This window comes from Lagopus muta, chromosome 13 (assembly GCF_023343835.1).
Source record: "Lagopus muta isolate bLagMut1 chromosome 13, bLagMut1 primary, whole genome shotgun sequence".
NCBI classification, from domain to species: Eukaryota; Metazoa; Chordata; class Aves; order Galliformes; family Phasianidae; genus Lagopus; species Lagopus muta.
Genome location: NC_064445.1, coordinates 16,319,080 through 16,340,957, shown reverse-complemented (window position 1 = coordinate 16,340,957; position 21,878 = coordinate 16,319,080). Strand labels below are relative to the sequence as shown.

At 47.3% G+C, this 21,878-nt stretch overlaps 1 protein-coding gene across 1 annotated transcript; it reads left to right on the top strand.

Annotated features, from left to right (window-relative positions):
- The first annotated feature begins 2,873 nt into the window (after positions 1-2,873).
- On the top strand, positions 2,874-20,978 carry SLC25A43 (solute carrier family 25 member 43). The gene is made up of 5 exons (XM_048959801.1): positions 2,874-3,193; positions 4,555-4,796; positions 5,674-5,846; positions 16,986-17,120; positions 19,193-20,978. Exons 1-5 carry the CDS (start codon positions 2,922-2,924, stop codon positions 19,394-19,396), a joined length of 1,026 nt encoding a protein of 341 aa, XP_048815758.1. The 5' UTR covers positions 2,874-2,921; the 3' UTR covers positions 19,397-20,978.
- Positions 20,979-21,878: the final 900 nt, after the last annotated feature.

The window sequence follows — 21,878 nt, the reverse complement described above, 5'->3', positions numbered from 1 at the left end:
CATGTGCTGGGCACCCGAGACTGGGCACAGCTCTCTCAAGGCCGCCCGTGCTGGTGAAGTCTTTCCACCTAAAGCATGTCCTGTATCACCAGGGTGCTGCCCTCGTCCAGCAGTGCCCCTCCAGTGGCACTCCATTCCTGTTCTTGGAGCTGCTGGTTCCCACTGTCCCACATGGGGGGTCTGCCCCCATGTCTGGACTAGCATCCACCTTCTCAAGCCATCTCTTGCTAAAGAATCATAGAATGGCCTGGGTTGGAAAGGCCCACAGTGATCATCTGCTTTCAACCCCCTGCTGTGTGCAGGGTCAGCAACCAGCAGCCCAGGCTGCCCAGAGCCACGTCCAGCCTGGCCTTGAATGCCTCCAGGGATGGGGCATCCACAGCCTGCTTGGGCAACCTGTTCCAGTGCCTCACCTCCCTCTGTGTGACAAACTTCCTCCTCAGATCCAACCTAAACCTCCCCTGTGTCAGTTGAAAACCACTCCTTGTCCTGTCACTTTCCACCCCATAAACAGCCATTCTCCCTCCTGTTTGTACGCTCCCTTCGAGTACTGGAAAGCCACAATAAAGTCTCCCTGGATCCTTCTCCAAGCTAAACAAGCTCTGTTCCTTCAGCCTTTCTTCATGGGAGAGGTGCTTCAGCCCTCTGGTCATCACAGTGCCCGCCCTCCCTTTCTGTGTTCACCCTGGAAGGTGGTACCTACAGCCTGTCTCTGGTTCTCAGTGCCCAGTCGACAGAAATGCAATACCTGTGAGCAGAGCGCATGGAGCTGCAGTCAGGTGTTCTGCTCAAAAACTTGATCAGGTCTCTTGTACTGGAGAAAAACATCCCCCGCTCCACAGTCACGCCTCACTCACGCCATGGCTGCTTGGCAGGACGTGCCTGCGTGAGCAGCTGCTCTCAAGGGTGAAGCACAGCAGGAGTAAAACTTGATCTGAACTCTCTGAGCAGCACCTCGAGAGCTCCCTGAGAACTGCTGAGATGGCCATCAAGCCCGAGTGACACCTTGGTTTGTGGGAAACCGAGGCAGTCCCTCTTCTCTGGGAGCAGCCCGGGCAAAAAAGGCTGGGCACCCACAGATTAGCTGCTGTCTTCCCATGGAGGAAATACACAGCCCTAAATAGTGGAGTTCCTGGCAACCATCGGCGTGTCGTTTAGCTCCCATGCAGACCTGGAAATTGCCTCTGCCATTAGCAGCAGAGCATTTGTGCCAAAAGCAGGCAGAGGACGTCTTCTTAAGCGGCTGGGTAGAAGCACAGGAAAGTCCTAGCAAACGCAGCCTCATCAAGGTTCTGGTGTGTTTTGTGAGCAGAAGCGGAGCAGAGGGGCCACTCTCAAGCAAGTCACTGCTGTTGCCCGACTGCACAGCCCTCAGGCACTGCCCGCGTCTCCTCTCCCCTCCTGCTCTCTGCCTCCTGCTCCTTTCTTCTGAATCCAAGAAATTGATGCATAGAAACTTAATTGCAAAGTTTTGTTGCTCTTCAGTCAGGTATTCTTTATTAGCAGCACCAGGAAGCATTAGGCATATGTGCACCACAAGTGCAAGATTACATGATTCAGAGTCCATTATGTTTACACAGATAGTACATATTCATCAATTACATGTGAGACAATTAACATATACACACCTATCTGAGGTAGTGATTTATGAGGTTTCCAGTCCTCTATTCCATGGTCTCTTCTTCCGCTCAGCATCCTTTTAGCATCCTGACTGTCCAACCAACAGCCTTTTACTTCATGCAGTGGTCTTCCTTGCTTCTCTACTAGACAAACTTTCTTCATTGACACAGACTCAGTAGGAGAATGCCTATTAGAAGTAATTCATAGGTACCAAAATCGTAACATTTGCTTACTCAGGACTTGGACGTTATTTCTGGACATCTGCTCGTCCTTGGACAGAGAGAGGTTAGGCAACCTCTTTTAATGAGATATACTGGGTGCAGCCTGTTTTTTGGTGGTATATATTGGGGTGTTAGAAGATGAGGAGGATAGAGGGGGTATCTTGGCAACTGCCTGTCGCGTCCCAACCTAATCCCAGAGTGAGACAACGCAGCCTTGTGTGGAGGCCCTGGCTTCATTATTGTGTTTCTGTTGCTGAAGCTCTCTTGTCAAAACAGCCTTACAGCACGCTTTCTAGTCTACGGTCCTACATCCATAACTATCTGCAACACTAAAAACTAATACAGTTTGCAAGCAAGAAATAATCGCATCATACAACAATTCAACAACCATGTTTCTAAAAATATGCTAAAATATGCTAAAAATACTAAAAGATACGGCACATCAACTTTTTCAAATCAGCTATTTCTAAAAACACGTACAAAATACAGTGAGGCCTGTTTCTTCAAACCAATTCCCCCTTTTTCAGTCAGCTTGGGAATACTTTGGCAGAATCTCATATTGCTCACGCTTAATGACTGCTGGCAGTGCCCGAGCCTTCTGGGTTAGTCCCTTAAGTTGGTACCAATAGAAACAGTTTGCAGTTGTTAACATCGGAACTATCAGCAGTAAAGTAACAACGGCCAGATTAACATGTCCAACGCTTCTGACATCATCGGCGAACACCCGACAAAGATGTCCCAGCAGTGGCGAGCCGTCTCTGCCTCAATTTGCCCTGAGGTTTCTTTTAGTGCATTTTGGGTGATTATCGTTTTCACCGGGGATTCGCGTTACCCGTTACTCTTTTGGACGTATTCTTTGAACGATTTCTTCTCATTCAGAACTTGAACCTACCACTGCCGCACCGCCCCGCACCGCCCGGCCGGCCCTGAGCCGCGCTCGTCGAGCTCCCCCTTCTTCGCTCGGCTGTGCTCACTCCGCTCCGCTCCGCCCGGCCAAGCCGGACCGGGCACGGCCCGCAGCACCGCCCCACGGAGGCCGCACCCCTCCGGACGGCGGCGCCGCGCAGCCCCGCGGGGGCCATGGCCACCTGGCGGCGGGACGGGCGGCTGAGCGGCCCGCAGCGGTTGTGCTGTGCGGGGCTGGCTGGCGCGCTGAGCCTCAGCCTGACGGCGCCGCTGGAGCTGCTGACGGTGCTGGCGCAGGTGGGCACCCGGCACTGCGAGCGGGGGCTGCTCGGCGCCGGGCGCGGCCTGTGCCGCACCGAGGGCGTGCGGGCCCTGTGGAAGGGGAACCTCACCGCCTGCCTGCGGCTCTACCCCTACAGCGCGCTGCAGCTCGCCGCCTCCCGCCGGTAAGCGGGGAGAGGGTGCCCGGGCCGGGCCGCGCTCGGAGGGAGCGGGGGGGGGCACCGCTGGGAGCGCTCTGCGCGCGGGGCTCCGCGGGGCCGCTGCTGGAGGCGTGCGGTGCGTGCCGCCGGGTCCGGCTGAGCCCTGGGGCCGCCCGGAGCGCAGCTGCAGCGCTGCTCGCTCCTCAGTGCGGCGCTTCGGTCATCCGGACATCAGAAAAGAAGTCGGGATTCGGATCTTTCCCTCTCCTGCTGTTCGGCTCCGTCGTTCTTGAAGGTGATGCGCCGCCTTACTCGCTTTAACGTCTGCGTGCCGGTGCTGACTCGGCAGCAGGTCGCGGGGCGGTTCGGGCCCTGGGAGCTGGGGGTGGCAGCGCTACGGCTCGTTTCTCGTTCCGTTGTGCTTCTGAGGGCGGCTGCGTGCAGGCGGAGCGCTGCAGGCACGGGACGGGTAGCTGCGGGGATCCGGCACGCAGCGCAAAGTGCAGCACACGTGGAACAGCGTCGGCTGAGCGAGCAGCGGCTTGTATGTTGTTGTCGGTTGTTTTGCCCTGGATGAACGAAAAAAGTTAGCGCTTCAGAGACAGAACAGCAGGCACGGGGCTTCTCAGAAGGCCCTGTGATGGATGCCTTGTGAGAAAAGCTGGAGACCCGCTTCTCTGTCGGACAGCTGGTGGCAGAGCTTTTCGTACAGGCTACTTCTCCATTACAGTGATTTTCAGCCTGTAGATAAACTGGTGTTCTGTGGATGAAAAGCACTTTGGAAATCTCTTGCCAAGCAAAGAAGTAAACTGGGGGAAGTGGCTCCTCGCTGTATCTTTGCAGCTTTTGTTGTTGTTGTTGAATTGGTGCTCTGGTTCTCCACAATGGGAAATTGCAACTCTCTGCGTGTTCAGTGTGTGCTGGGTACTGTGGTGCAGGTGGAGCTACACAAGCTGCCCTCAGAAAGCTCCTTCAGATACTGGAAGCATCTGAGCTCATGAAGGCTGCAGGTAAAGTGAATGGCATGTGGGAGCTGTGCACTCCAGCCTCTGACCTTGCTGTTGACTCCTACTTCTGTGTTTCTGCGTGAGCTCTTGGGCATGTTGTTTTTATTCCGCTTGTGTTTTCCGTCCCTATGTTCTGATTCACAAAGACCTGATGCTTGTATGGTGTTAGAGAAGACAGGGAGGTCTTGGATTCGGTACTTACTGAGGTTTCATCTCCTGCTACTGGAGGAGCTTGTGAGCAGAACAATTACATGGGATCATATTCTACGATTCTAATTGTATCAAGAATGATCTGCCTTCTTATTTCATGGTGGTTTTTTTTCTTTCTTTCTTTTGCCATTTGCCGTTAATGATATCTCTTTTATGCTTTTACTGTAGACTTGTTATACTTTTCACGGATGAGTTGGGCCATATTTCCCACTGGAGAGCTATCATAGCAGGAAGTTTGGCTGGCATGGTTGCAACTGTTGTGACTTACCCTACCGATGTAATTAAAACCCGGCTTATTGTGCAGAACCGACTGGAGCCATCTTATGAAGGAATTCTTCATGCTTTTTACAAAATTTATCACCAAGAAGGACTTCTTGCACTTTATCGTGGTGTTACACCAGCTATATTAGGTAAAATAATCTTGGGGAAAATGACCTAATTGCACACTGTTTATTGTAGCTATATCATGCGTTTGCTTGCTCACTTGATTTCAAAACAAATGGCAATGTTGTTCCATGGAAGGCATGTGGGTTTACAAGGCACAACAATACTGATCTTTGCTGCTGTTTTATTCCTTCAAATTATGACCCAAATCGTTGCATTTCTGCATGGTTAAGCATTGTCAAAATAGTTTCCTTTTGCAGGTAATGCAGTTGTGCCTCAGGTGCAGGATTTCTCTTGTTTAACTCTTCAAAAAATGTAAGCATGCCGTATCTGTGATTCCTGTCAGGGTTCGTCTCCCTGGCTGCTTAATGAGACCACTGTGAGCAGCAGTGTGTAATCAACATGAAGATTAGTGATAGTTTCTCTTTACATGAAACAGCTATTTAATTATTTTCTCTCAACAACTTTTTAAAATGCCACTGGATTTCATCTGCTTTTTCATAACGGAATGTTTAAAAAAAAATCTGTAGTTATTATGTAGAATTGCACTATGAAATTTAGGAGAGCACAAAGCAAGCAGGACAGAAGTGTTCTTCATCTGCTTGACAGAAGAGGCAGCTCCATTTACCCATACAGGTGCTGGGGTTGGGTTGGACCACAGATGAAGCTTGTTGCAGAAGAGCCTGTTGTGAGACTTGACAATTTTAGTGTGCAAATATGTACCTCTGTCACCATGCCTAGATGCTAAACTGTGAGGGTTTGATGGCAATTTTCTAAGTATTGATCTAATTTGAGCAGTGTGACCGGTAGGCTGGCAGCAGTTTGTACTGTCCATCTATGTAATGAGAGCTGTTTTCTTCGTGCACAGTGTGCTAATCAACCTCTGCGTGGTTTGCTTTCTAGGTGCCGTCCCATTTTCCGTGGGCTCATTCTTTGTTTACATCAATCTGGACAGAATCTGGCGAGAACCCGTAGTTTGTTTTACTCCCCTTCAGAACTTCATAAATGGCTGTGTAGCAGCTGCTGTGGCACAGACGCTTTCTTTCCCCTTTGAGACTGTCAAGAGGAAAATGCAGGTACAAAACGCTGATGTTGCTGTACTTTGTTAGAGGAGCCTGTTTCGGGAGCTTGGGATGAGGATAGCCATTACTGCCTTGTTCCTCATACCACATAGGCTACAGATGCTCTGGTTTAGGTGGGTTGTGTTTTTGTCTTTTCTTTGCTTTTAAATATCTGAAAATTCATTGTTTTGAGACTGTTGTTACACTTTGAATGTAGGTTTGAGTACGCCATGTGATTTGTGTTTCCTTTCTGACTCTGTCACTAGCTTTATTACTTCTTCATATAGTTCTGTCAAATTCTCACCCTTCAGAACTGGCAAATCTTCTGTCTAATACAAGCATTTCATTCATTTGGTATTAGCTAGGATGAATGAGATCCGTGCCATTTCCAGTTTTGGTGTGTCTGCTGTTTATGCCTGGCATATGTGTGGGTAATCAGAAGAAACTTGCTCAGCACATATTAAATCTGAAGGATCAGAACCATCCCAACTCTTCTTTCTGACTTCTGTAGTTAATGGAACTTCACAGTTGCTCCCATTATCTTGCTGCTTCTTTTTCCTGAAAGTTTAGTCATAATGGTTAAAAACCAAACCAAACAAAAGCCTTCACATCCTACAGCTTCTGTCTCGTTGCCATAATTCATTTGATGCTGTCATCTTTGTCATCTTTTCATTAGAGCTTCACCAGTAGAGTGCCAGTGAATAGCTGTCATTCTTTGGTGGCTATTTGGCTATGGCATGTGAATTCCTTCTTTCAGCCCAGTTCATGGAACTGTAAACTTAACAGAAAGCTTTTGTGTTCTTATCCAAAACAATGTCATTTTGTGTGGCAGCATTTTAGAATCTCCCTTCCCCCATCCCCTGGTGGCTGAGTCACAAGCTAGCAAAAGGTCATCAAGGCTGTGAATTCCCCTCTTCTTCCCCAGGGTTCCCTTTTTCAGACAGAGCTTAGATCCGGTATCACAGAAGCATTCAGTTTCCCTCTTTCCACCTTGTAAAAAAGGACTTCAGCAGAAGTCTTTTTTGAGACCAGCTCTTGTAGGTGATGTGTGCAAAAGGTAAGCTTTAAGCTGAGCCCATCGAGTATCTCATAAAACATCTCAGGTAAGAAGCAGGTTCTGGTCATGAAAATGGTTTATCTTTTCAGCTGTATAAATGGGTCTACGAAAATCAGTTGCCTCCTGCAACTCTTCCTTTTCTCTTAATCCTGAGGCTCACAGCAGCGTTGTTGATTGAAGGTTAAAGAAATCGTGTAACTGTTTCCCTTTTAATCTTTTTCTAGTGATGTTCAGTTACTTAAACCTTCAGTTACTCGGTTTTCGTAATCACTTCAGCAGTTCCAGGAGTGAATGGTGTGATGTTCTGTGTCCAGCCTTGTCTCCATAGACAAGGGGGGCATCATTCATCTTGTTGCCACTAGGCTGTGCTCTTTTGCCAATGGGATGCTTAAAACACCTGATATTTCCAGAATAAGGAATTGGATTAACTTCCTAAGTATGTAGGAAATAGATATGTTAAAATCTGTCCGAGGCAAAGAAATGTTCAGTGACAGAGAGTTTTTTTCCTCATAGATGTGTTGCAACAACTTAATAGTGATTTCCCAAGCTTAAAGAGGCAACACCTGTCCAGCAGTTTATTCTGACAGCATGGGAGAATGCAGCTGTCAAGATGTGACAGCCTATAACTCATCTGGTACTGAAGGTGACTCACGTAGGCCTGTCTGGAAATGAGATCCTTTGAAAATTGTGCCCTAGCTGATATAAAGCAGGCTATGGATCTCCTGTAACGTGATCCAAGAAGTGTTTTTCATGGTTAGCATCAGGGTGTTGCTTAGCCTTGCAAGGGTCAGCTCTTCAGTGTGCATGTGTGCTGGTCTGCTCAGCCTGGAGGGAGATGGTCAGAAAGCAGGAATGATCAGAGCAGCAGCAGGACGGGTATCATGCAAAGGGGCATGAGAAAGGAGAGAATAAAGCAGGGAAAAACAGAGCTTTGAGGCATTTCAGCGTTCCATAGAGAACAGGGGAACACATATCTCTGAGTTCTTGTTTTCCTCAGCCATTTTATTCTGCTCAGCTTCCATTCAACAATTCCATTTTCTAGCTGATAAGAAGAGGGGTGTCCCAAAGCCTTTAGCCACTGTTGAAACTCGTATGAGTTTCCTGCTTGGTTTTGAAGCCATAAACGCTAGTTTTGTGTATGGAGAGGAACCCTGCATGTTGTAGAGGTTGTAGATGAAGGCAGCATATAGCCAAAGACAACTTCAGTGACCCCACTGGTGATGGAGAAGCAGGTTACAAGGTAGTCTCAGGAGCTTCAGAAACCAGGCTGTCTTGTCTCATACTGGCACTGAACACAAGCCTGAGCCCAAAACATGCAGTTCAGATCTTTACCTGACATACTGGTAGTCTTGGAAGAGTTGGCTCCATGTGTCTCCAGGTCTAGAAAAGCATGAATTGTTTGCAAAGATGCAAAATAATATTGCTATGAGAGGAAGCATAAGTACTATTTCTAGTCTCTGTTGCAATCGTTTTGCTTCATCATTTCTCATTTTACATATCTGACTCCTACAGTCCTTATGTCAGCAGCTTCTGTCATTGGCATCTGTGGGAACAGAATCGGCCTGTCAGCAGACGGTTCTCTCTCTTTGCTTTGGTGATGATTTATGATGTCAGTTTTTCTCTGTAACCATGGTTTCTTCCTTCTCTGCTGCTAGAATTATCTTTATCATGTTCATTTTTTTTTCTAAAGATGCTTTGTTTGGTAAATGAGCTTGATTGACTTTCTTAAATGAGACATTAATTAATGTGGTTGAGCCTTACTGAATGTGAGCGCTCTCTGTTGTGACTGTCCTAATTTTATTCCTTTGTCTTCCTTTTTTTGCTTTGCTCCTGATTGGAAGCTAGAGAATTAAGAGGTACTGTGTGCATGTTTCAGCATGGAATACGGCTGTTGTTGTGCATCTGTAGAAGGGGAATATGGAAGAAGAGGGTTGTTCAGAGGGACATATTGCAGTAAATACTTCCCTGATTCACGCTTTCTCAGCTTCTGACCAAAAACTTACGATCTGTGTATCCTTCTGACTGTTTGTTATTCTTGCCTTTCCTTTCTCATTTCACAGTATCTTAAGTGCTGTTCAGTTTTACCTTGTCAGCTTATTTAAGTGCATACAAGAAAACTTCTAAGCCTGGAAATACCTGCCTGTAAAGGAGCCCCATGCCTTAGGGAAGCACTGGTAATATTCTTCTCCTTTCCCACGTCATCTTTTTGTCTGTGATGACTTTCTGGAGTGCACAGTACACTGAGCTCTGGTATTTCAGCCAAGAAGGTTGGCTTTAGAGCTTTACATGCCATGCAGAATATTATTAATAGACTGACAGCAGCCCTAGGCTGTGTGTAGGGCTGAGTATCTATAAACATGCTGGAGGGCCATGCAAACCTAATACTCAAGTTTGGCCTTTCCTTCTCTGCATGTGGCCTCGGTGGTAGGCTCAGCTGCCCCTGGCTGGCACTTCTCAGCTTTCACTACACGTTGATGTGTGACTTGGGTGGTTTGGGGAGGCAAAATGCACAAGGATGGCCCTAAAGTCTTGTAAGTCATCAACTGTTACAGGTACCTCTCACCTGCTTATGTGAACAAACTTTGCATGCATTGCAGAAGTTCTGTCCTGTACTTGTATTTTGCTGGTATTCTTTATTTTAATTTCTATAACTAAAAGTTGTCTGAACTCTCTTTTTTTGCAGTAGATGTTACTCAGGGACAGCCATCAAACTCTTGTAAAATAAAATAAACATACTACACTAAAGGATTTGGCACATTTGAGGACATCTCTCAGTGTAAGGTGTTCAGTATGTCTGATCCTCCTGTTCTAAAATCCAGGCTGTGAATTCCCTCTGCCGCTGTAAACAAGCAGGTTTGTTGTTCTTGGTTAGCATAAAGTGCTGCCATGCATCTCCCAGGAAGTTGCCTCTGTTCAGAGACAGAAGTGAATCAGTCAGACCTCAGCTGCCTGTAAATCTGCAGCACAGGAAGGGAAGAGAGGTTGTCAATGGCTTGGGATTTGTTTATTTTTTTTGCTCCTTTGGAACACAGGATCACAGAATCACAGAATTGTAGGGGTTGGAAGGGACCTCCAGAGATCATCGAGTCCAACCCCCCTGCCAAAGCAGGTTCCCTACAGCAGGTCGCACAGGTCGGCATCCAGGCAGGTCTTGAACATCTCCAGAGAAGGAGACTCCACCACCTCCCTGGGCAGCCCGTTCCAGTGCTCCATCACCCTCACTGTACAGAAGTTCTTGCGCATGTTTGTGCGGAACTTCCTATGCTGCTAGGATGCAGGTGTGAAATTTGTTGTAAATGATGGAAATGCTTTGAGTTCTTTGTAACCTAAAAAATCAGAGGTGCTGGCATGGCAGCCTCGGGGAGCTCGCAAGCTGCATTACCCTGCTGTGTGTGAGATCTGTGGTGCTCTCAGATGGGAATTTGTTATTGGAGCCATGACCCGGTTTAAAAATAAAAAGTGCCTTTTGGGTCATGTGGTTCACATGACATCTCAGAAGCATACGTGCTGTGAGACTTTGTGCAGGGAGACCGTGTAGCAGTGAACTGCACAGGAGCCTGAGTCTTGAAAATGTTCAGAGATGGATTTGGGAACAAATTCTGTAGTGTGTGAGGCAGCAAGGAGCAATATTGCCACCTTTAGTTATGGTTTCCTGTTGAAGTAAGGCTTCTATAGTAAGGATTCTGCTGTTGGTCATTGCCCCTGGTAACTTTTGATCCTGTTGTCTGATTTCAACTCAACAGAGGTTTCACTGATACTAATTTCCTTCAAATTGTGTGAAAGCGAGTGCACAGATAGAAATCAAATTCCAAAACTCTTCTACCTGAGAGGGAAGTGGCAATGTGAATTCCTGCCTTTCTTCTCCCCATGATCTCACGTTCCTCTTCCCCTTGCTGCCAGGGTTCAGGACTGCATGTTCTGGGTGTTACTTCAGCTTAGGACCTGCCTGGCTCCCCTGTTAACCAGTAGTTACTAAAAATCAGATTCTGTTTTTGGTAAAATCCCTTCCTTTGTCCCTGGTCCTTCTCCCCCTATGCCCCTAATGCTTTCAGCTTCTGGCATTTTTATTGTTTTGGTGTTGCAACAAAGATGTTTCACACCACAGTCTCTGAGGGTATTGCAGGGTTAGTGCCCTGCTGCTTTGGGAAGTGCTGGTTGGAATACACAGCAAGACAGTGCCTGAGAACAGCTGCATGAGAGCACTGCGGGCCTTGCATGCTGTAACAGCTTCAGGTAGCTTTTGTCCATCTGAACTAACCTCTAACATGTTTCTCTCCAACCCTCAGACTTCCCTAGGAGAGAAATGCAGGCATGCTGCCTGTGAAGCCAAAATGCTGAATAGTGCCAGTGGAAAAACTGGATAAGAGGGGAAATGGTAAATAAGGCTTAGAAGTAGAACTGCACTGATGTAAGATCCAGGTCTGCCTTGGGCCAGCCTGCTGCTGCTGTGGGTCTTTAACCCTGTTCATCCAGGGAGCTGTGCTGTGCTAATGCTTGCTGCAAGCTGGATTACAGCAAGAGCTTAGCAGTGCAGCACAGTGATCTCCCAGAAGGAAGCAGGAGAGCACGCTGTACCCAGCTGGTTGTGGGAGGAAGGCAGGGTTAGGGCTGTGGCTATTGTGGCCCCATCGCTTTCAGCAGGGAGATGGCCGTGTTTCCAGAGCAGCAGCCACCACTCTTATCCCCTGAGTGCCCTGTATTGGTTTGCAGCATGTCTGTGCTTGGAATGATGCAGGAGCTAAAACTTTGTGGATACTCCTCTTTTATATCCGATTTATTCTGATACATTTATTCTGTACCTCATCCATGTAATGGACAATGAAAATACGTCCACAGAAAAGCCTCAATCCTTTAGAAACATTAATTTTCTCCTGAATTCCTGCAAAGACAGGGGGAGATGTAGGAACTCGTGTTGCTTTTTGCTGTGTTCTGCATAGAAACAAGCTAGCCTGCCTGCAGGTTTATGCCATTTAGAAAATCACTGCTCATGTACATGAAATCTGTGCTCCTGTTTGTAAGGCTTGAGCTGAATCATCACCACGTGTTTGAAATGACCCCAAGGCCTCCGTGCAGGGAGTTTGCACTGCCACCTTGAGGAAAGAGAGCTCTGTATTCTTTATCCAAGATTTCTTTCTAGCACAAAGAAGTTAAGAGCTGGGGAAGATCGCATCCAGTAGCAAGGAAGGGATTCTGCAGCAGAGCACGGAGCCTCAGGATACAACAGGCTCGGCAGTGGCGTGTTTAGAGCTGGGGCAAACTCTTTCAAGCAGACATTAAACTGTTTTGCATCCTCAGTGCCAATAATTTCAGCAAGGCAGAGAGATTTGGCCCGAGTTCAGGTTGCAGAGGAAAGGACAACATGTTCTTAGAGTGCAGGAAGCTGTCAGTCAGCTGCTTTGCCGTGATGTGCTGGAAACGATTGCCTTCTCCTAACTGGTCATTGTTGGCCTTACTGCATGCCTGGGGACCTTCACTGGGCTTTATGTTCCCATGCAGGGGTAAGTCAGTATTACTAGACCAACAGCATGGAAAAGACTGTCACACCCAGGTAAGGCTGTCTTTCAGGAAGGGAGATTGACTTGCCTGGTACTTTACATTTTTCCCCCAGTATTAATACTTGTTCACATCTCAGTTATCTCTTATTTGAGTTGTTTATGATAAGCACTCAGTCTCCGCCTGAGTGAAGTTTCTGTTGACTGTAGTAGCATTAACCTGAATGAAAACTGCAATGTTTGTCCTTCAGTTTCCTTTGAACTGCAATTACACCTTGCCTCTTGCGAGTGTCCTCATTAATGCAGGCTGCAAACACACAGACTTCTTATTATAGCTTCCAGATTAAGAGCATGAACTTGTGTGCTGTGTTATAAAATGCTTTCCTGTCTTTTTGAGTTTGTTCTGGTAATGGATTAAACGTGTAGGACTCCAAACCTTTTGAAAATGTATTAGTAACACAAAAATTGTAGTGCATCTGCCATCAGAATAGCATACCTCCTGTGGTAGCTGTAGCACTGCACAGTAGTACTGCTGTAGGATCTAGTAGTACTGCTGTAGTGTGCCATCAGTTCTGTGCAGTCAGAAGGGGAAAAAATCAGCTTTGTACCAATGAAGTTTTTAGAAACATGAAGAGGAAGGGGAAAAGTATGTTAAATAAAGAGAAGTATTTCCAAATAGTCACCATTAACTTGTAAATTCAGATAGTGGCAAACCAAATGGTCCTGAACCATGTGTAGGAATGTTGTATCTGCAAAGGGAGGGCGGGGAATATGTGCCTGCATTCTGCTTTATCCCTCTCTTGCTGCTGAGAGCTTTGGGAAGATTAAAATGGTTGTTCTTTGGGTGGCACAGGTCTCATTGCAGCTGCAGTGGACTACATCAGTGGTCCAGTGCTAAGAGGAGTAAGAAGTAGGGGGCTGGGGTAGCTCGTGGAGGTAGAAACCTTGAGAAGGATGTGTGAGGTTAGTTCCCAGTGTGGCTGTTGTTCTGGCACCCAGCTCATGCTGCTGACAGAGGGAGAGATGGGACCTGAGAAGTCTGTAGGTAACCATTAACTTCAGCCAGAGTTTTGTCGCAGGGCTTCCCCCTTATTTAAATGGTTTGTGTTTTTATAAAAAATATAATAAATATGTATAAATAAATATAATATAATGGAATACCTGAATGCGGGCCAAAGGGTCTCTTCATGCACCCCTCCAGCTCACAGGTTGTCAGAGCAGAACAGACTGCTTCTTTGGCATGGATCACAGTGACTCCTTAGACTTGGAGGCCTCTGGATCCTGAAAGGCCCTGTTTTTCGGAGCAGATAGAGCCAACTGTGCACCAGATGTGTTCTAATCATTAGTGCAACCCAGCATTCATCGGTGTAACAAGATGAGTGGCTTAGCCCTGTTACTGCTCTGCCCGACACCTGAACTCTGCTGTCAGTGCAGTGAGCTGTATGGTGTCTCCCACCTTCTGCAGCAAGAAAGAAGCATGTCTGCTAAGAATGAAGTCCTTGAAAGTGTTGGTAACAAAAAGCTCTCTCTTCAGCTGCCCGTAGTGCCAAGTGGTGTCGGAAGAGGGGAAGGAAGCCGCTGTGAGCTGTCTGGTTTGAATGTCTCTCAAAGCTGATCGTTTTGGAATGAGATTTGTTTGTGTATGTGACAGTAGGTTTCTGAGAAGAGGTGGAGAAACTCGTCTGATCAGTTTGGTTACTGCCATTTTCCTGCTCTGCTGCCATAGGGTGGTTGTGAGGGTTGTACTGTTGCAAAAGTGCTTAAGTGATACACAGCCACCCAAAACCCACAGCCATCTTTTATATTATTATTATTAAAAACAGTGGCAAATGAAACATCTTCCCCTCCCCCCCTTTAATTTGTGTTTTATTAATACATTCTGTGTTTATTTATCTGTGCTCCATAATACTGAATCCTTAACTGTGCACTCATGTAACTTTTAGATTATTTTTTTTTGCAGTAGGTGACTGCAGTTCTGTGGACAGTTGCTGCTTATGTGCTGTGTCTGTGCTCTTAGGAACACACTGCCCCCAGAACACAGGAGGCAAAGCACGCTTTGTCCCATGGCCTGAAATCTTGCAAATGGCTGTAACCATAGTGAATGTTACTCTAAGCAGTCTTTCAGAAAATTTCTTAAGAGATCACAGTCTGTGGGCAAATCAGAAACCTGAGGCTTTGACTTACCTGTGCCTTTTTAACTGCGTTCTGGTTGCGTTTGCTGCACGCAGACCCTTACTGAATGCGGGCACTGGTGTTGTAGGCAGGAGTGCCATCATCAAAATCAATCTGTGTGTGCCTTTGCGTTGGATGCAGTAACTAAGGGGATTAAGTTAAACTCCTGCAGTTAATTCTGGCAGGTCATGCCCTGCCTACCACAAAAGGACTTAAAAAGGAAGGAAGGTCCACATCAGTAGCATTCCTGCTTTCCCGAAGCCTTTCAGAAAGTTGTTCCCCTTCACAATGTTGCTGCCTGTACCTTTTACCATAAGAGCTTGTGACACTGGCTGGTAGGCCAGAAGAAAGAACAAGATTTTGATTCCAGCTCTCCTATGACCACTGTTGCATTATTAAGGGTATTTCCATCATTTGGGCACTCATCTAAGCATCCCTGGTGGTAATGTCACCATTCTTAGCGGAACTGATCCCTGAAATCTCAGTTGCAGCATTCAGCATCTTCTACAGTATAGTCATGAAAGTCTTCATAGAGCAGTTTCTCAATTACTGTATTTCTTTCTGTGGGATTTAGCTTTTGCTTTTTAAACTCTTACTACCCCGTAAGTGAAAAAGCCAAGCAGACAGCTTCCTTGTAGCAGGGGAGTAGAAGTGAACACGTGCATGAACCTTGGCTACCAGAGTAGCTCTGTTACCTTGATCTTTCTGTAAAGGCAGGGCTGGTAATACCATAAAGTCCTGTCAGTTAAATCCCATCACATCTGCTTCTCTGAACCATAAACCAGAGGCTGTGGGAACTTGTCTGGGTCCCTCTCTTGCAAGTTAGGTGTACGCTGTTGAAAAAAGTTCAGAGAGAACTTCTGCTTCCTTTTGCTTCAAGTGTAAAAGACCATGGATTAATCCTCAGCCCTGTTTGTGTGTGGGATAAAAGAGCCAGGACGCGACCAAGGAGATCCAGAAGCCACCAGATAAGAATGTAGTGAAAGCATATTGCCTGCTGTCTTAGTGCAGACAGCTGCTTTCCTAAAATCACCTCCCAGAGGTGTTCCTATCAGAACAAATGGTATATTTTCACCTGTAACCTGCTCTCAGGAGCGTTTCACATGCATTTTAATTGTATACAAACATATTGGGGGATAGAAGTCTGAAGAAGGCTCGTGCAGTTTTTGTGGGGGAGGCCGTTTGTTTTTGGCTTGTTTGAATTTGTTGTTGTTGTTGTTGTTTCATTTGCTTCTAAAGTTTAGCTGTAGACTTTCCAGCAATGCAACGGTATACAATAACCTTTAAACCATTTGATTAGCAGCTTCTCTGGTATATCTGGAGCACGAGTCTTGATCTCTTTTCACTTTTACCGTCCAAGTTGCCAAGTATTTGAAATGCTAGAGCTCAGGCATGTAGAAAATTCATCACCACTTGTCGGTTAACAAGAGGCTTGTCATCACGGGCTTAGCAGCTCTGAGAGGCTGCGGGTTAGTTTGACCAAGCAAGGAAGAAGGGCTATATGTGGTGTTTCAACTAAAAGAGAAGATATTAATATCTGTATTCACCAACCGATCAGCGGTACTTGTCCTGTTCTTAGCAAACTGCTGCCCTGTGATGATCAGCTCTATGTACCAATCGTCAAGTTGTATCCTGGGGTCCCCTCATGCTCCTGTGAGGTATGTGGGTATGAGTGAGAGCCTGATGTGCCAGTGCAGAACAAACCCACAGCTTGTTGCATGTGCACATATGGGTGAGGATGGGATTATTCAAGGTCAAGTTGTCCTGTCTGTGCTAACACAGTGGGAGATTAACGAAGGAAGGATTTTGCTGTTAAAAATGACACACTACACTTCCTCCATGTGAACCAAGGCAGCGTACGCTGCAGTTGGAAATGTAGCATCAGTCCAGCAGGATGTTCTCAAGCTGACGCTAGCTGGTTTGGGCGAGCTGAGCATGTAGCAAAGATACCAGAACACAGGCACCAGCTGCTTGCCTGCAGCCCTCGGCGGGCTCATGCAGCCTGTGCTGAGATGTGTTCCATCTCTGCTGTTGCTCCTCAGTGCATAGTGCAGTTTGCCCTTCTCATTGCAGTGTAAGCTGCCTGAGCAGACAGAGTCAAGGCAGCATGCTCCTGCTTTATCAGACTTACAGGAAGGCCCAGTGGTATTCAGAGCCAACCCTGGGCTTCCAGCCCACTGGTCCTCTGCTGCCAGGGTTCTGAAACGCCTTCCCAGATGTGAGCAGTGACATGGCACGAAAGGAAATCCTGGTGGAAATTACTGCTCCCTTTCATACCTCTCAGAGAGTGAAATCACTCTCTGCTCAGTTTGTGAAGGCAAAATAGTTGATACTTCTTGATTAACAGAAGAACCAGGATGGAGAAGACATTTATTTTTCTTTACGCCAGTTTTCCTCTGCTTGCTGTGAACCCTCTGGCTGTGTCTTGAACAGGCGCAGAGTCCGTGGCTCCCTCACTGTGGCATGGTGGACGTCCATTTCACAGGCATGGCTGACTGCTTCCGGCAAACCGTGAACAACAAAGGTGTGCTCGGGCTTTGGAGCGGCCTCACACCCAGCCTGCTCAAGGTGAGCTTTGGTTTTCAGCGCTCAACTAAGGCACGCTCTCGCACAACTGAAGTCATAAAGCATGTGGCAACCCTCCATACTTATTAGTGGCTTATAGATGACAAAGGCAGTCACAGCGCAGGTATAACCTCAGGCAGGCTATAAGCCAGCCTTGGATCACAGGTTTGGTTGTATTTCTGTAGGTGCGAGTTCAGCTTCTTTATGTGACTTCTTTCAAGTTCATTTGAATGCCCTTAGGAAAGGGAGGTTTCTAACACGCAAGCCAGAGTATGGATGGGGGACAGCTAGTGATGTGCTTAAAGCAGCTAACCGAGTTCTGCTTTTCATCTGAGCTCCAGTAATTTGACAGATTGTACCTAGCTATAACAAAAATAGCTCTTGCATTAACCACTCCCACAGAAGTCAAAAGCTGCACTTTGCAGTGAGCTAGTAGTGCATGCACACCAGTTATGCAGCCCTTACAGAGATGAAAACATGAAATAAAACACGATAGCTTAAACATAAGGTTAGTTAGATAGATACATTGTACAGTGCTGCACTGAGGATTACCTGATCAGCTGATGAGTGGTAACTGAGCATAACTAGTAGTGGTGGCTGGGCTATGGCTGACCCTGCCTTGGCTGGTATAAGGCCATGTAGCACCAGGGCTGCTCATTTTGCACAAGGAAAAAGAAGATTGTTCAGTCATTCTGCTTTATGAAGAATTAAGTCCATATTTCCTATTAGGATTCGCTGAGATATTTTGGAAGTTGTGATGACCTACAGGCTAGCACAGACCTTGTATAAGCAATTGGTTGAAAGGCCGCAGACAGAGGGTGGTGGTCAATGGCTCTATGTCCAGGTGGAGGCCGGTAACAAGTGGTGTCCCCCAAGGGTCTGTCTTGGGACCGGTGCTCTTTAACATCTTTATTAATGACATCGATGAGGGAATTGAGTGCACCCTCAGCAAGTTTGCTGACGACACCAAGCTGAGTGGTGCGGTTGATACGGTGGAAGGAAGGGATGCCATTCAGAGGGACCTCGACAGGCTGGAGGGCTGGGCTCGGGTGAACCTGATGAGGTTCAACACGGCAAAGTGCAGGGTTTTGCATTTGGGCCGGAAGAACCCCAGGCACCTGTACAGGCTGGGAGGAGCGGTCCTTGAGAGCAGCTCGGCAGAGAAGGACCTGGGGGTCCTGATGGACGAGAAACTGAATATGAGCCAGCAGTGCGCTCTGGCAGCTCGAAAGGCAAATGGGATCCTGGGCTCCATCAGGAGAGGGGTGGCCAGCAGGGACAGGGAGGTGATTGTGCCTCTCTACTCGGCTCTTGTGAGGCCCCACCTGGAGTACTGTGTCCAGGCGTGGAGCCCTCAGTACAAGAAAGACAGAGATTTTGGAAAGGGTCCAGAGGAGGGCGACTAAGATGATCAGGGGGCTGGAGCACCTCCCCTATGAGGACAGGCTGAGGGAGTTGGGCTTGTTCAGCCTGGAGAAGAGAAGGCTGCGGGGTGACCTCATTGCAGCCTATCAATACCTGAAGGGAACCTACACCCAGGAGGGGAGTAAACTCTTCAAAAGGGCTGACAACAGCAAGACTAGGGGAAATGGTTTTAAGTTGAAGGAGGGAAGATTTAGGTTAGATGTTAGGGGGAAGTTCTTTACTAGGAGAGTGGTTAGGCCCTGGAACAGGCTGCCCAGGGAGGTTGTGGATGCCCCGTCCTTGGACGTGTTTAAGGCCAGGTTGGACGGGGTCCTGGGCAACCTGATCTGAATGTGGATGTTTGGTGGCCCTGCTAGGCAGGGGGGTTGGAACTACATGATCCTTGGGGTCCCTTCCAACCCGGGTGATTCTATGATTCTATGATTCTATGATTGTTCCTCACGGTGTTACTAGAATTAGCTGTGCGCAAGTAGCAAACTCCTCAGCATGATGCAGGTGCAAACCAAGTCTGAGGAGAGTCTAACTTCACGTAAATGAGCACAGTTCTGTTAGCAGATCACATCAAACCTGAAATTCTAGAAGTTTTCCTTTATAAAAGCATTTAAGAATACTATGAGTATAACACGCTGCTTTATTTTTTTTTTAATCAGATTGTTCCATACTTTGGTGTTATGTTTAGCACCTTTGAATTCTGCAAGCGGGTCTGTCTGTACAGAAATGGTTATATTGAATCTCCTTTGAGTTACAAGCTGACTCCTGGGGTGGATCAGAGTTTGCTGCCTCAAGAACTGAGAGAATTAAAGCGCCTCCGAAGAGAAAACTTTGAGCCAAGGAAATCGGCTCTTGAAAACTGACAGGAGAGCATCCATTGGAGAAGCCTTTTCTTCAGGAACTTTGCAAGAAAGACATGCTGAACTGCAGGTACCAGCATCTCAGCAAGTTGCATGGCTGTAGTGCTGAGACTACAGGATGCAGGGGATGAATAAACCTCTTATCTCATTTGCTGAATGGATGCACACAATAAAAGTAGTAAGCATACACCAAGGAGGAGAGATGCAACTCGTCTGAACACACTGTATGCTATTGCAGCTTGAACTGACGCTATTCTAGGTGCTTCTCAGTGCTGGATAGCCACTTCAAGATAAACCACTTGGAGAGAATGAAAACTGACACAAGTACAGATTGCATCTTCAAAACATTAAGAAAGTTCAGATTGGATTTTTTTAAAGTACCTTGTGATAAGAAGTCATCAGAAAATGGTAAGCAGACTAGATAGACAAATGCAAGTAATTCTACTGAAATCTCCTCTTTAGTGATAACGGGTGGACGTGGCATTCTGCAGATGCAGAATTATCCTCAGTGCATTCACACTCCAGAATCCACTCTTCCTTATTATTCCTTAAGAATAATGATTTTGTACATGTCTTTGGCACAGCAGTAAAAATAAGCTGCTGCAATTGTGTTTTTGCTAATAGACTGTAACACACTGGAATGACAATCTTCTAAACGTAGGTGCTTACTGGGAAGCTTTTTCCCTTTCTCCTGTGTATGTGAGTTATTTCAGGCTTAGAAAAAAAGTTTTCCTGAAAATTTCTAACTAAAATATCTTCTGAAAAATGCAGACCTTAAGTGTGTAAGCTATTTCAGAGCCACGAGCCTTACGATGTTTCTCAGTATTCTCAAAGTTCTATTTTTATGCTAAACTACTTCTCAGTCCTTGTGCACAGACCCTTGTGCTGCTCAGAACTTGCCTGCAGAAGAGCACCATGCACACGTCCTCTCATTTTCCCTCTTGAACTTCTGCAGTCCGGGATCCGCAGCACTTCTTTAGGTTGGAAACTCAGCACAACCACCAGGTTGTCACTGGTGTCACTGCCCTCTCACCAGGCTCTTTCAAGCAATGTAATACCATTATCTGAGATAACTTTAACACCTGCTTTGCCCCTGGCTCTGATTGTTGATGTACCCCACAGCTGAGGTCTTGTGGTATCTCCAGCAATGGACTTGCTGTGTACTGCTATGATGGTTGGTTTTCTTCTCAGAGAGAAGCACGGGTGTTGATAGCAAAACTCAAGATGGTAGGGAGCAGTCCTTGTGGCTTGTGAGCCAGGTGGAGGCTGTAAGTATTCCTGGCTCTCATCAGTCTGCCTAGTGAAGGTGTTCCTCTGTGCCTCAGTTTCCCCATTTGCACACTGTCATAACAATACTGATGTTTATTTGATGTGTATGAATAAAGAAACGTGACTTGTGAGCAAGTTGGGGAAGAACTGATTTCTGAACAATGCTCTTATCTGTTCAAAGCATAGTACTCGGATTTTTTGGTGTGGTTTTTTTTTAACTGATGTTGTATTTTTAAATAGATGTTAAAGATTGAATGATGCATATAAATATTCGCTCACCTCTTTAAACCTCTTGAGAGCCAAGCGAGTCAACAAGGTACCTCTTGTTTGTGATATGCCACTGACACCTCTGTGTTCATTAACTTTGTATCAGCCAAGCCTCTCCATGTGTGATTGCATCTTCTTAGAAGGAAGAGCTGGGGAACCACGGGCTCCTGAGTCTGAACTCATGGAGTAGGTCCTCCTGGAAGAGATGTTAAGGCACTTGGAAGGTGAGGTTGGTCTCGCCTATGAAGAAAGTCTGAGGGAGCTGGGCTTGTTCAGCATGGAGAAGAGAGGGCTCTGGGGAGACCTCATTGCAGCCTTACAGTGCTTGAGAGGAGCTGACAGTGATAGGACGAAGGGCTTTGAACTAAAGGAGGGGAAATTGTGGCCGGATGTCAGAAATAACTTTCTGCAGGCCCTGGCACTGCTGCCCAGAGCTGTGTGCACCCAGCCTGCAGTGGGATGGGTGGGCTGGGCCCTGGGCAGCCTGAGCAGGGGGGCAGCCAGCCTATGGCAGGGGCTGGGGGAGCTTTAAGGTCGTGCGGTGATTCTGTGAGAAACCCCTCCGCAAGGTAACAAAACTATTTCACGGAGCACTCAACCAACCTGCTTCCACTGCGCGTTACGTGATGTGGCAACGGGGACCGAGGTCACGGAGCAGCCCTGGGCTGAGCCATGGGTGCTGTGCGGCGGCGGCGTGCGCGTGTCTGCCTGCCGGCCCGCCGCCATGCCCGAGGCCGAGTGACGCAGAGCAGCGACCGTCGCCGTCGGGCCCGGCCTTTTCGCGGGCTCCCGGCCCGTCTCCCGCCCGCCTGCGCCGCTCGGCGGCCCGAAGCCCCGCCCCGCTGCGGCGGCCCCGCCCCCTCCCGCAGCCAATGGGCGGGCGGAACGCGGCGGCGCGTTGCCGTGGCGCGCCCCCGCCCACGTGTCCGCCGCCGCCCCTATATAAGGC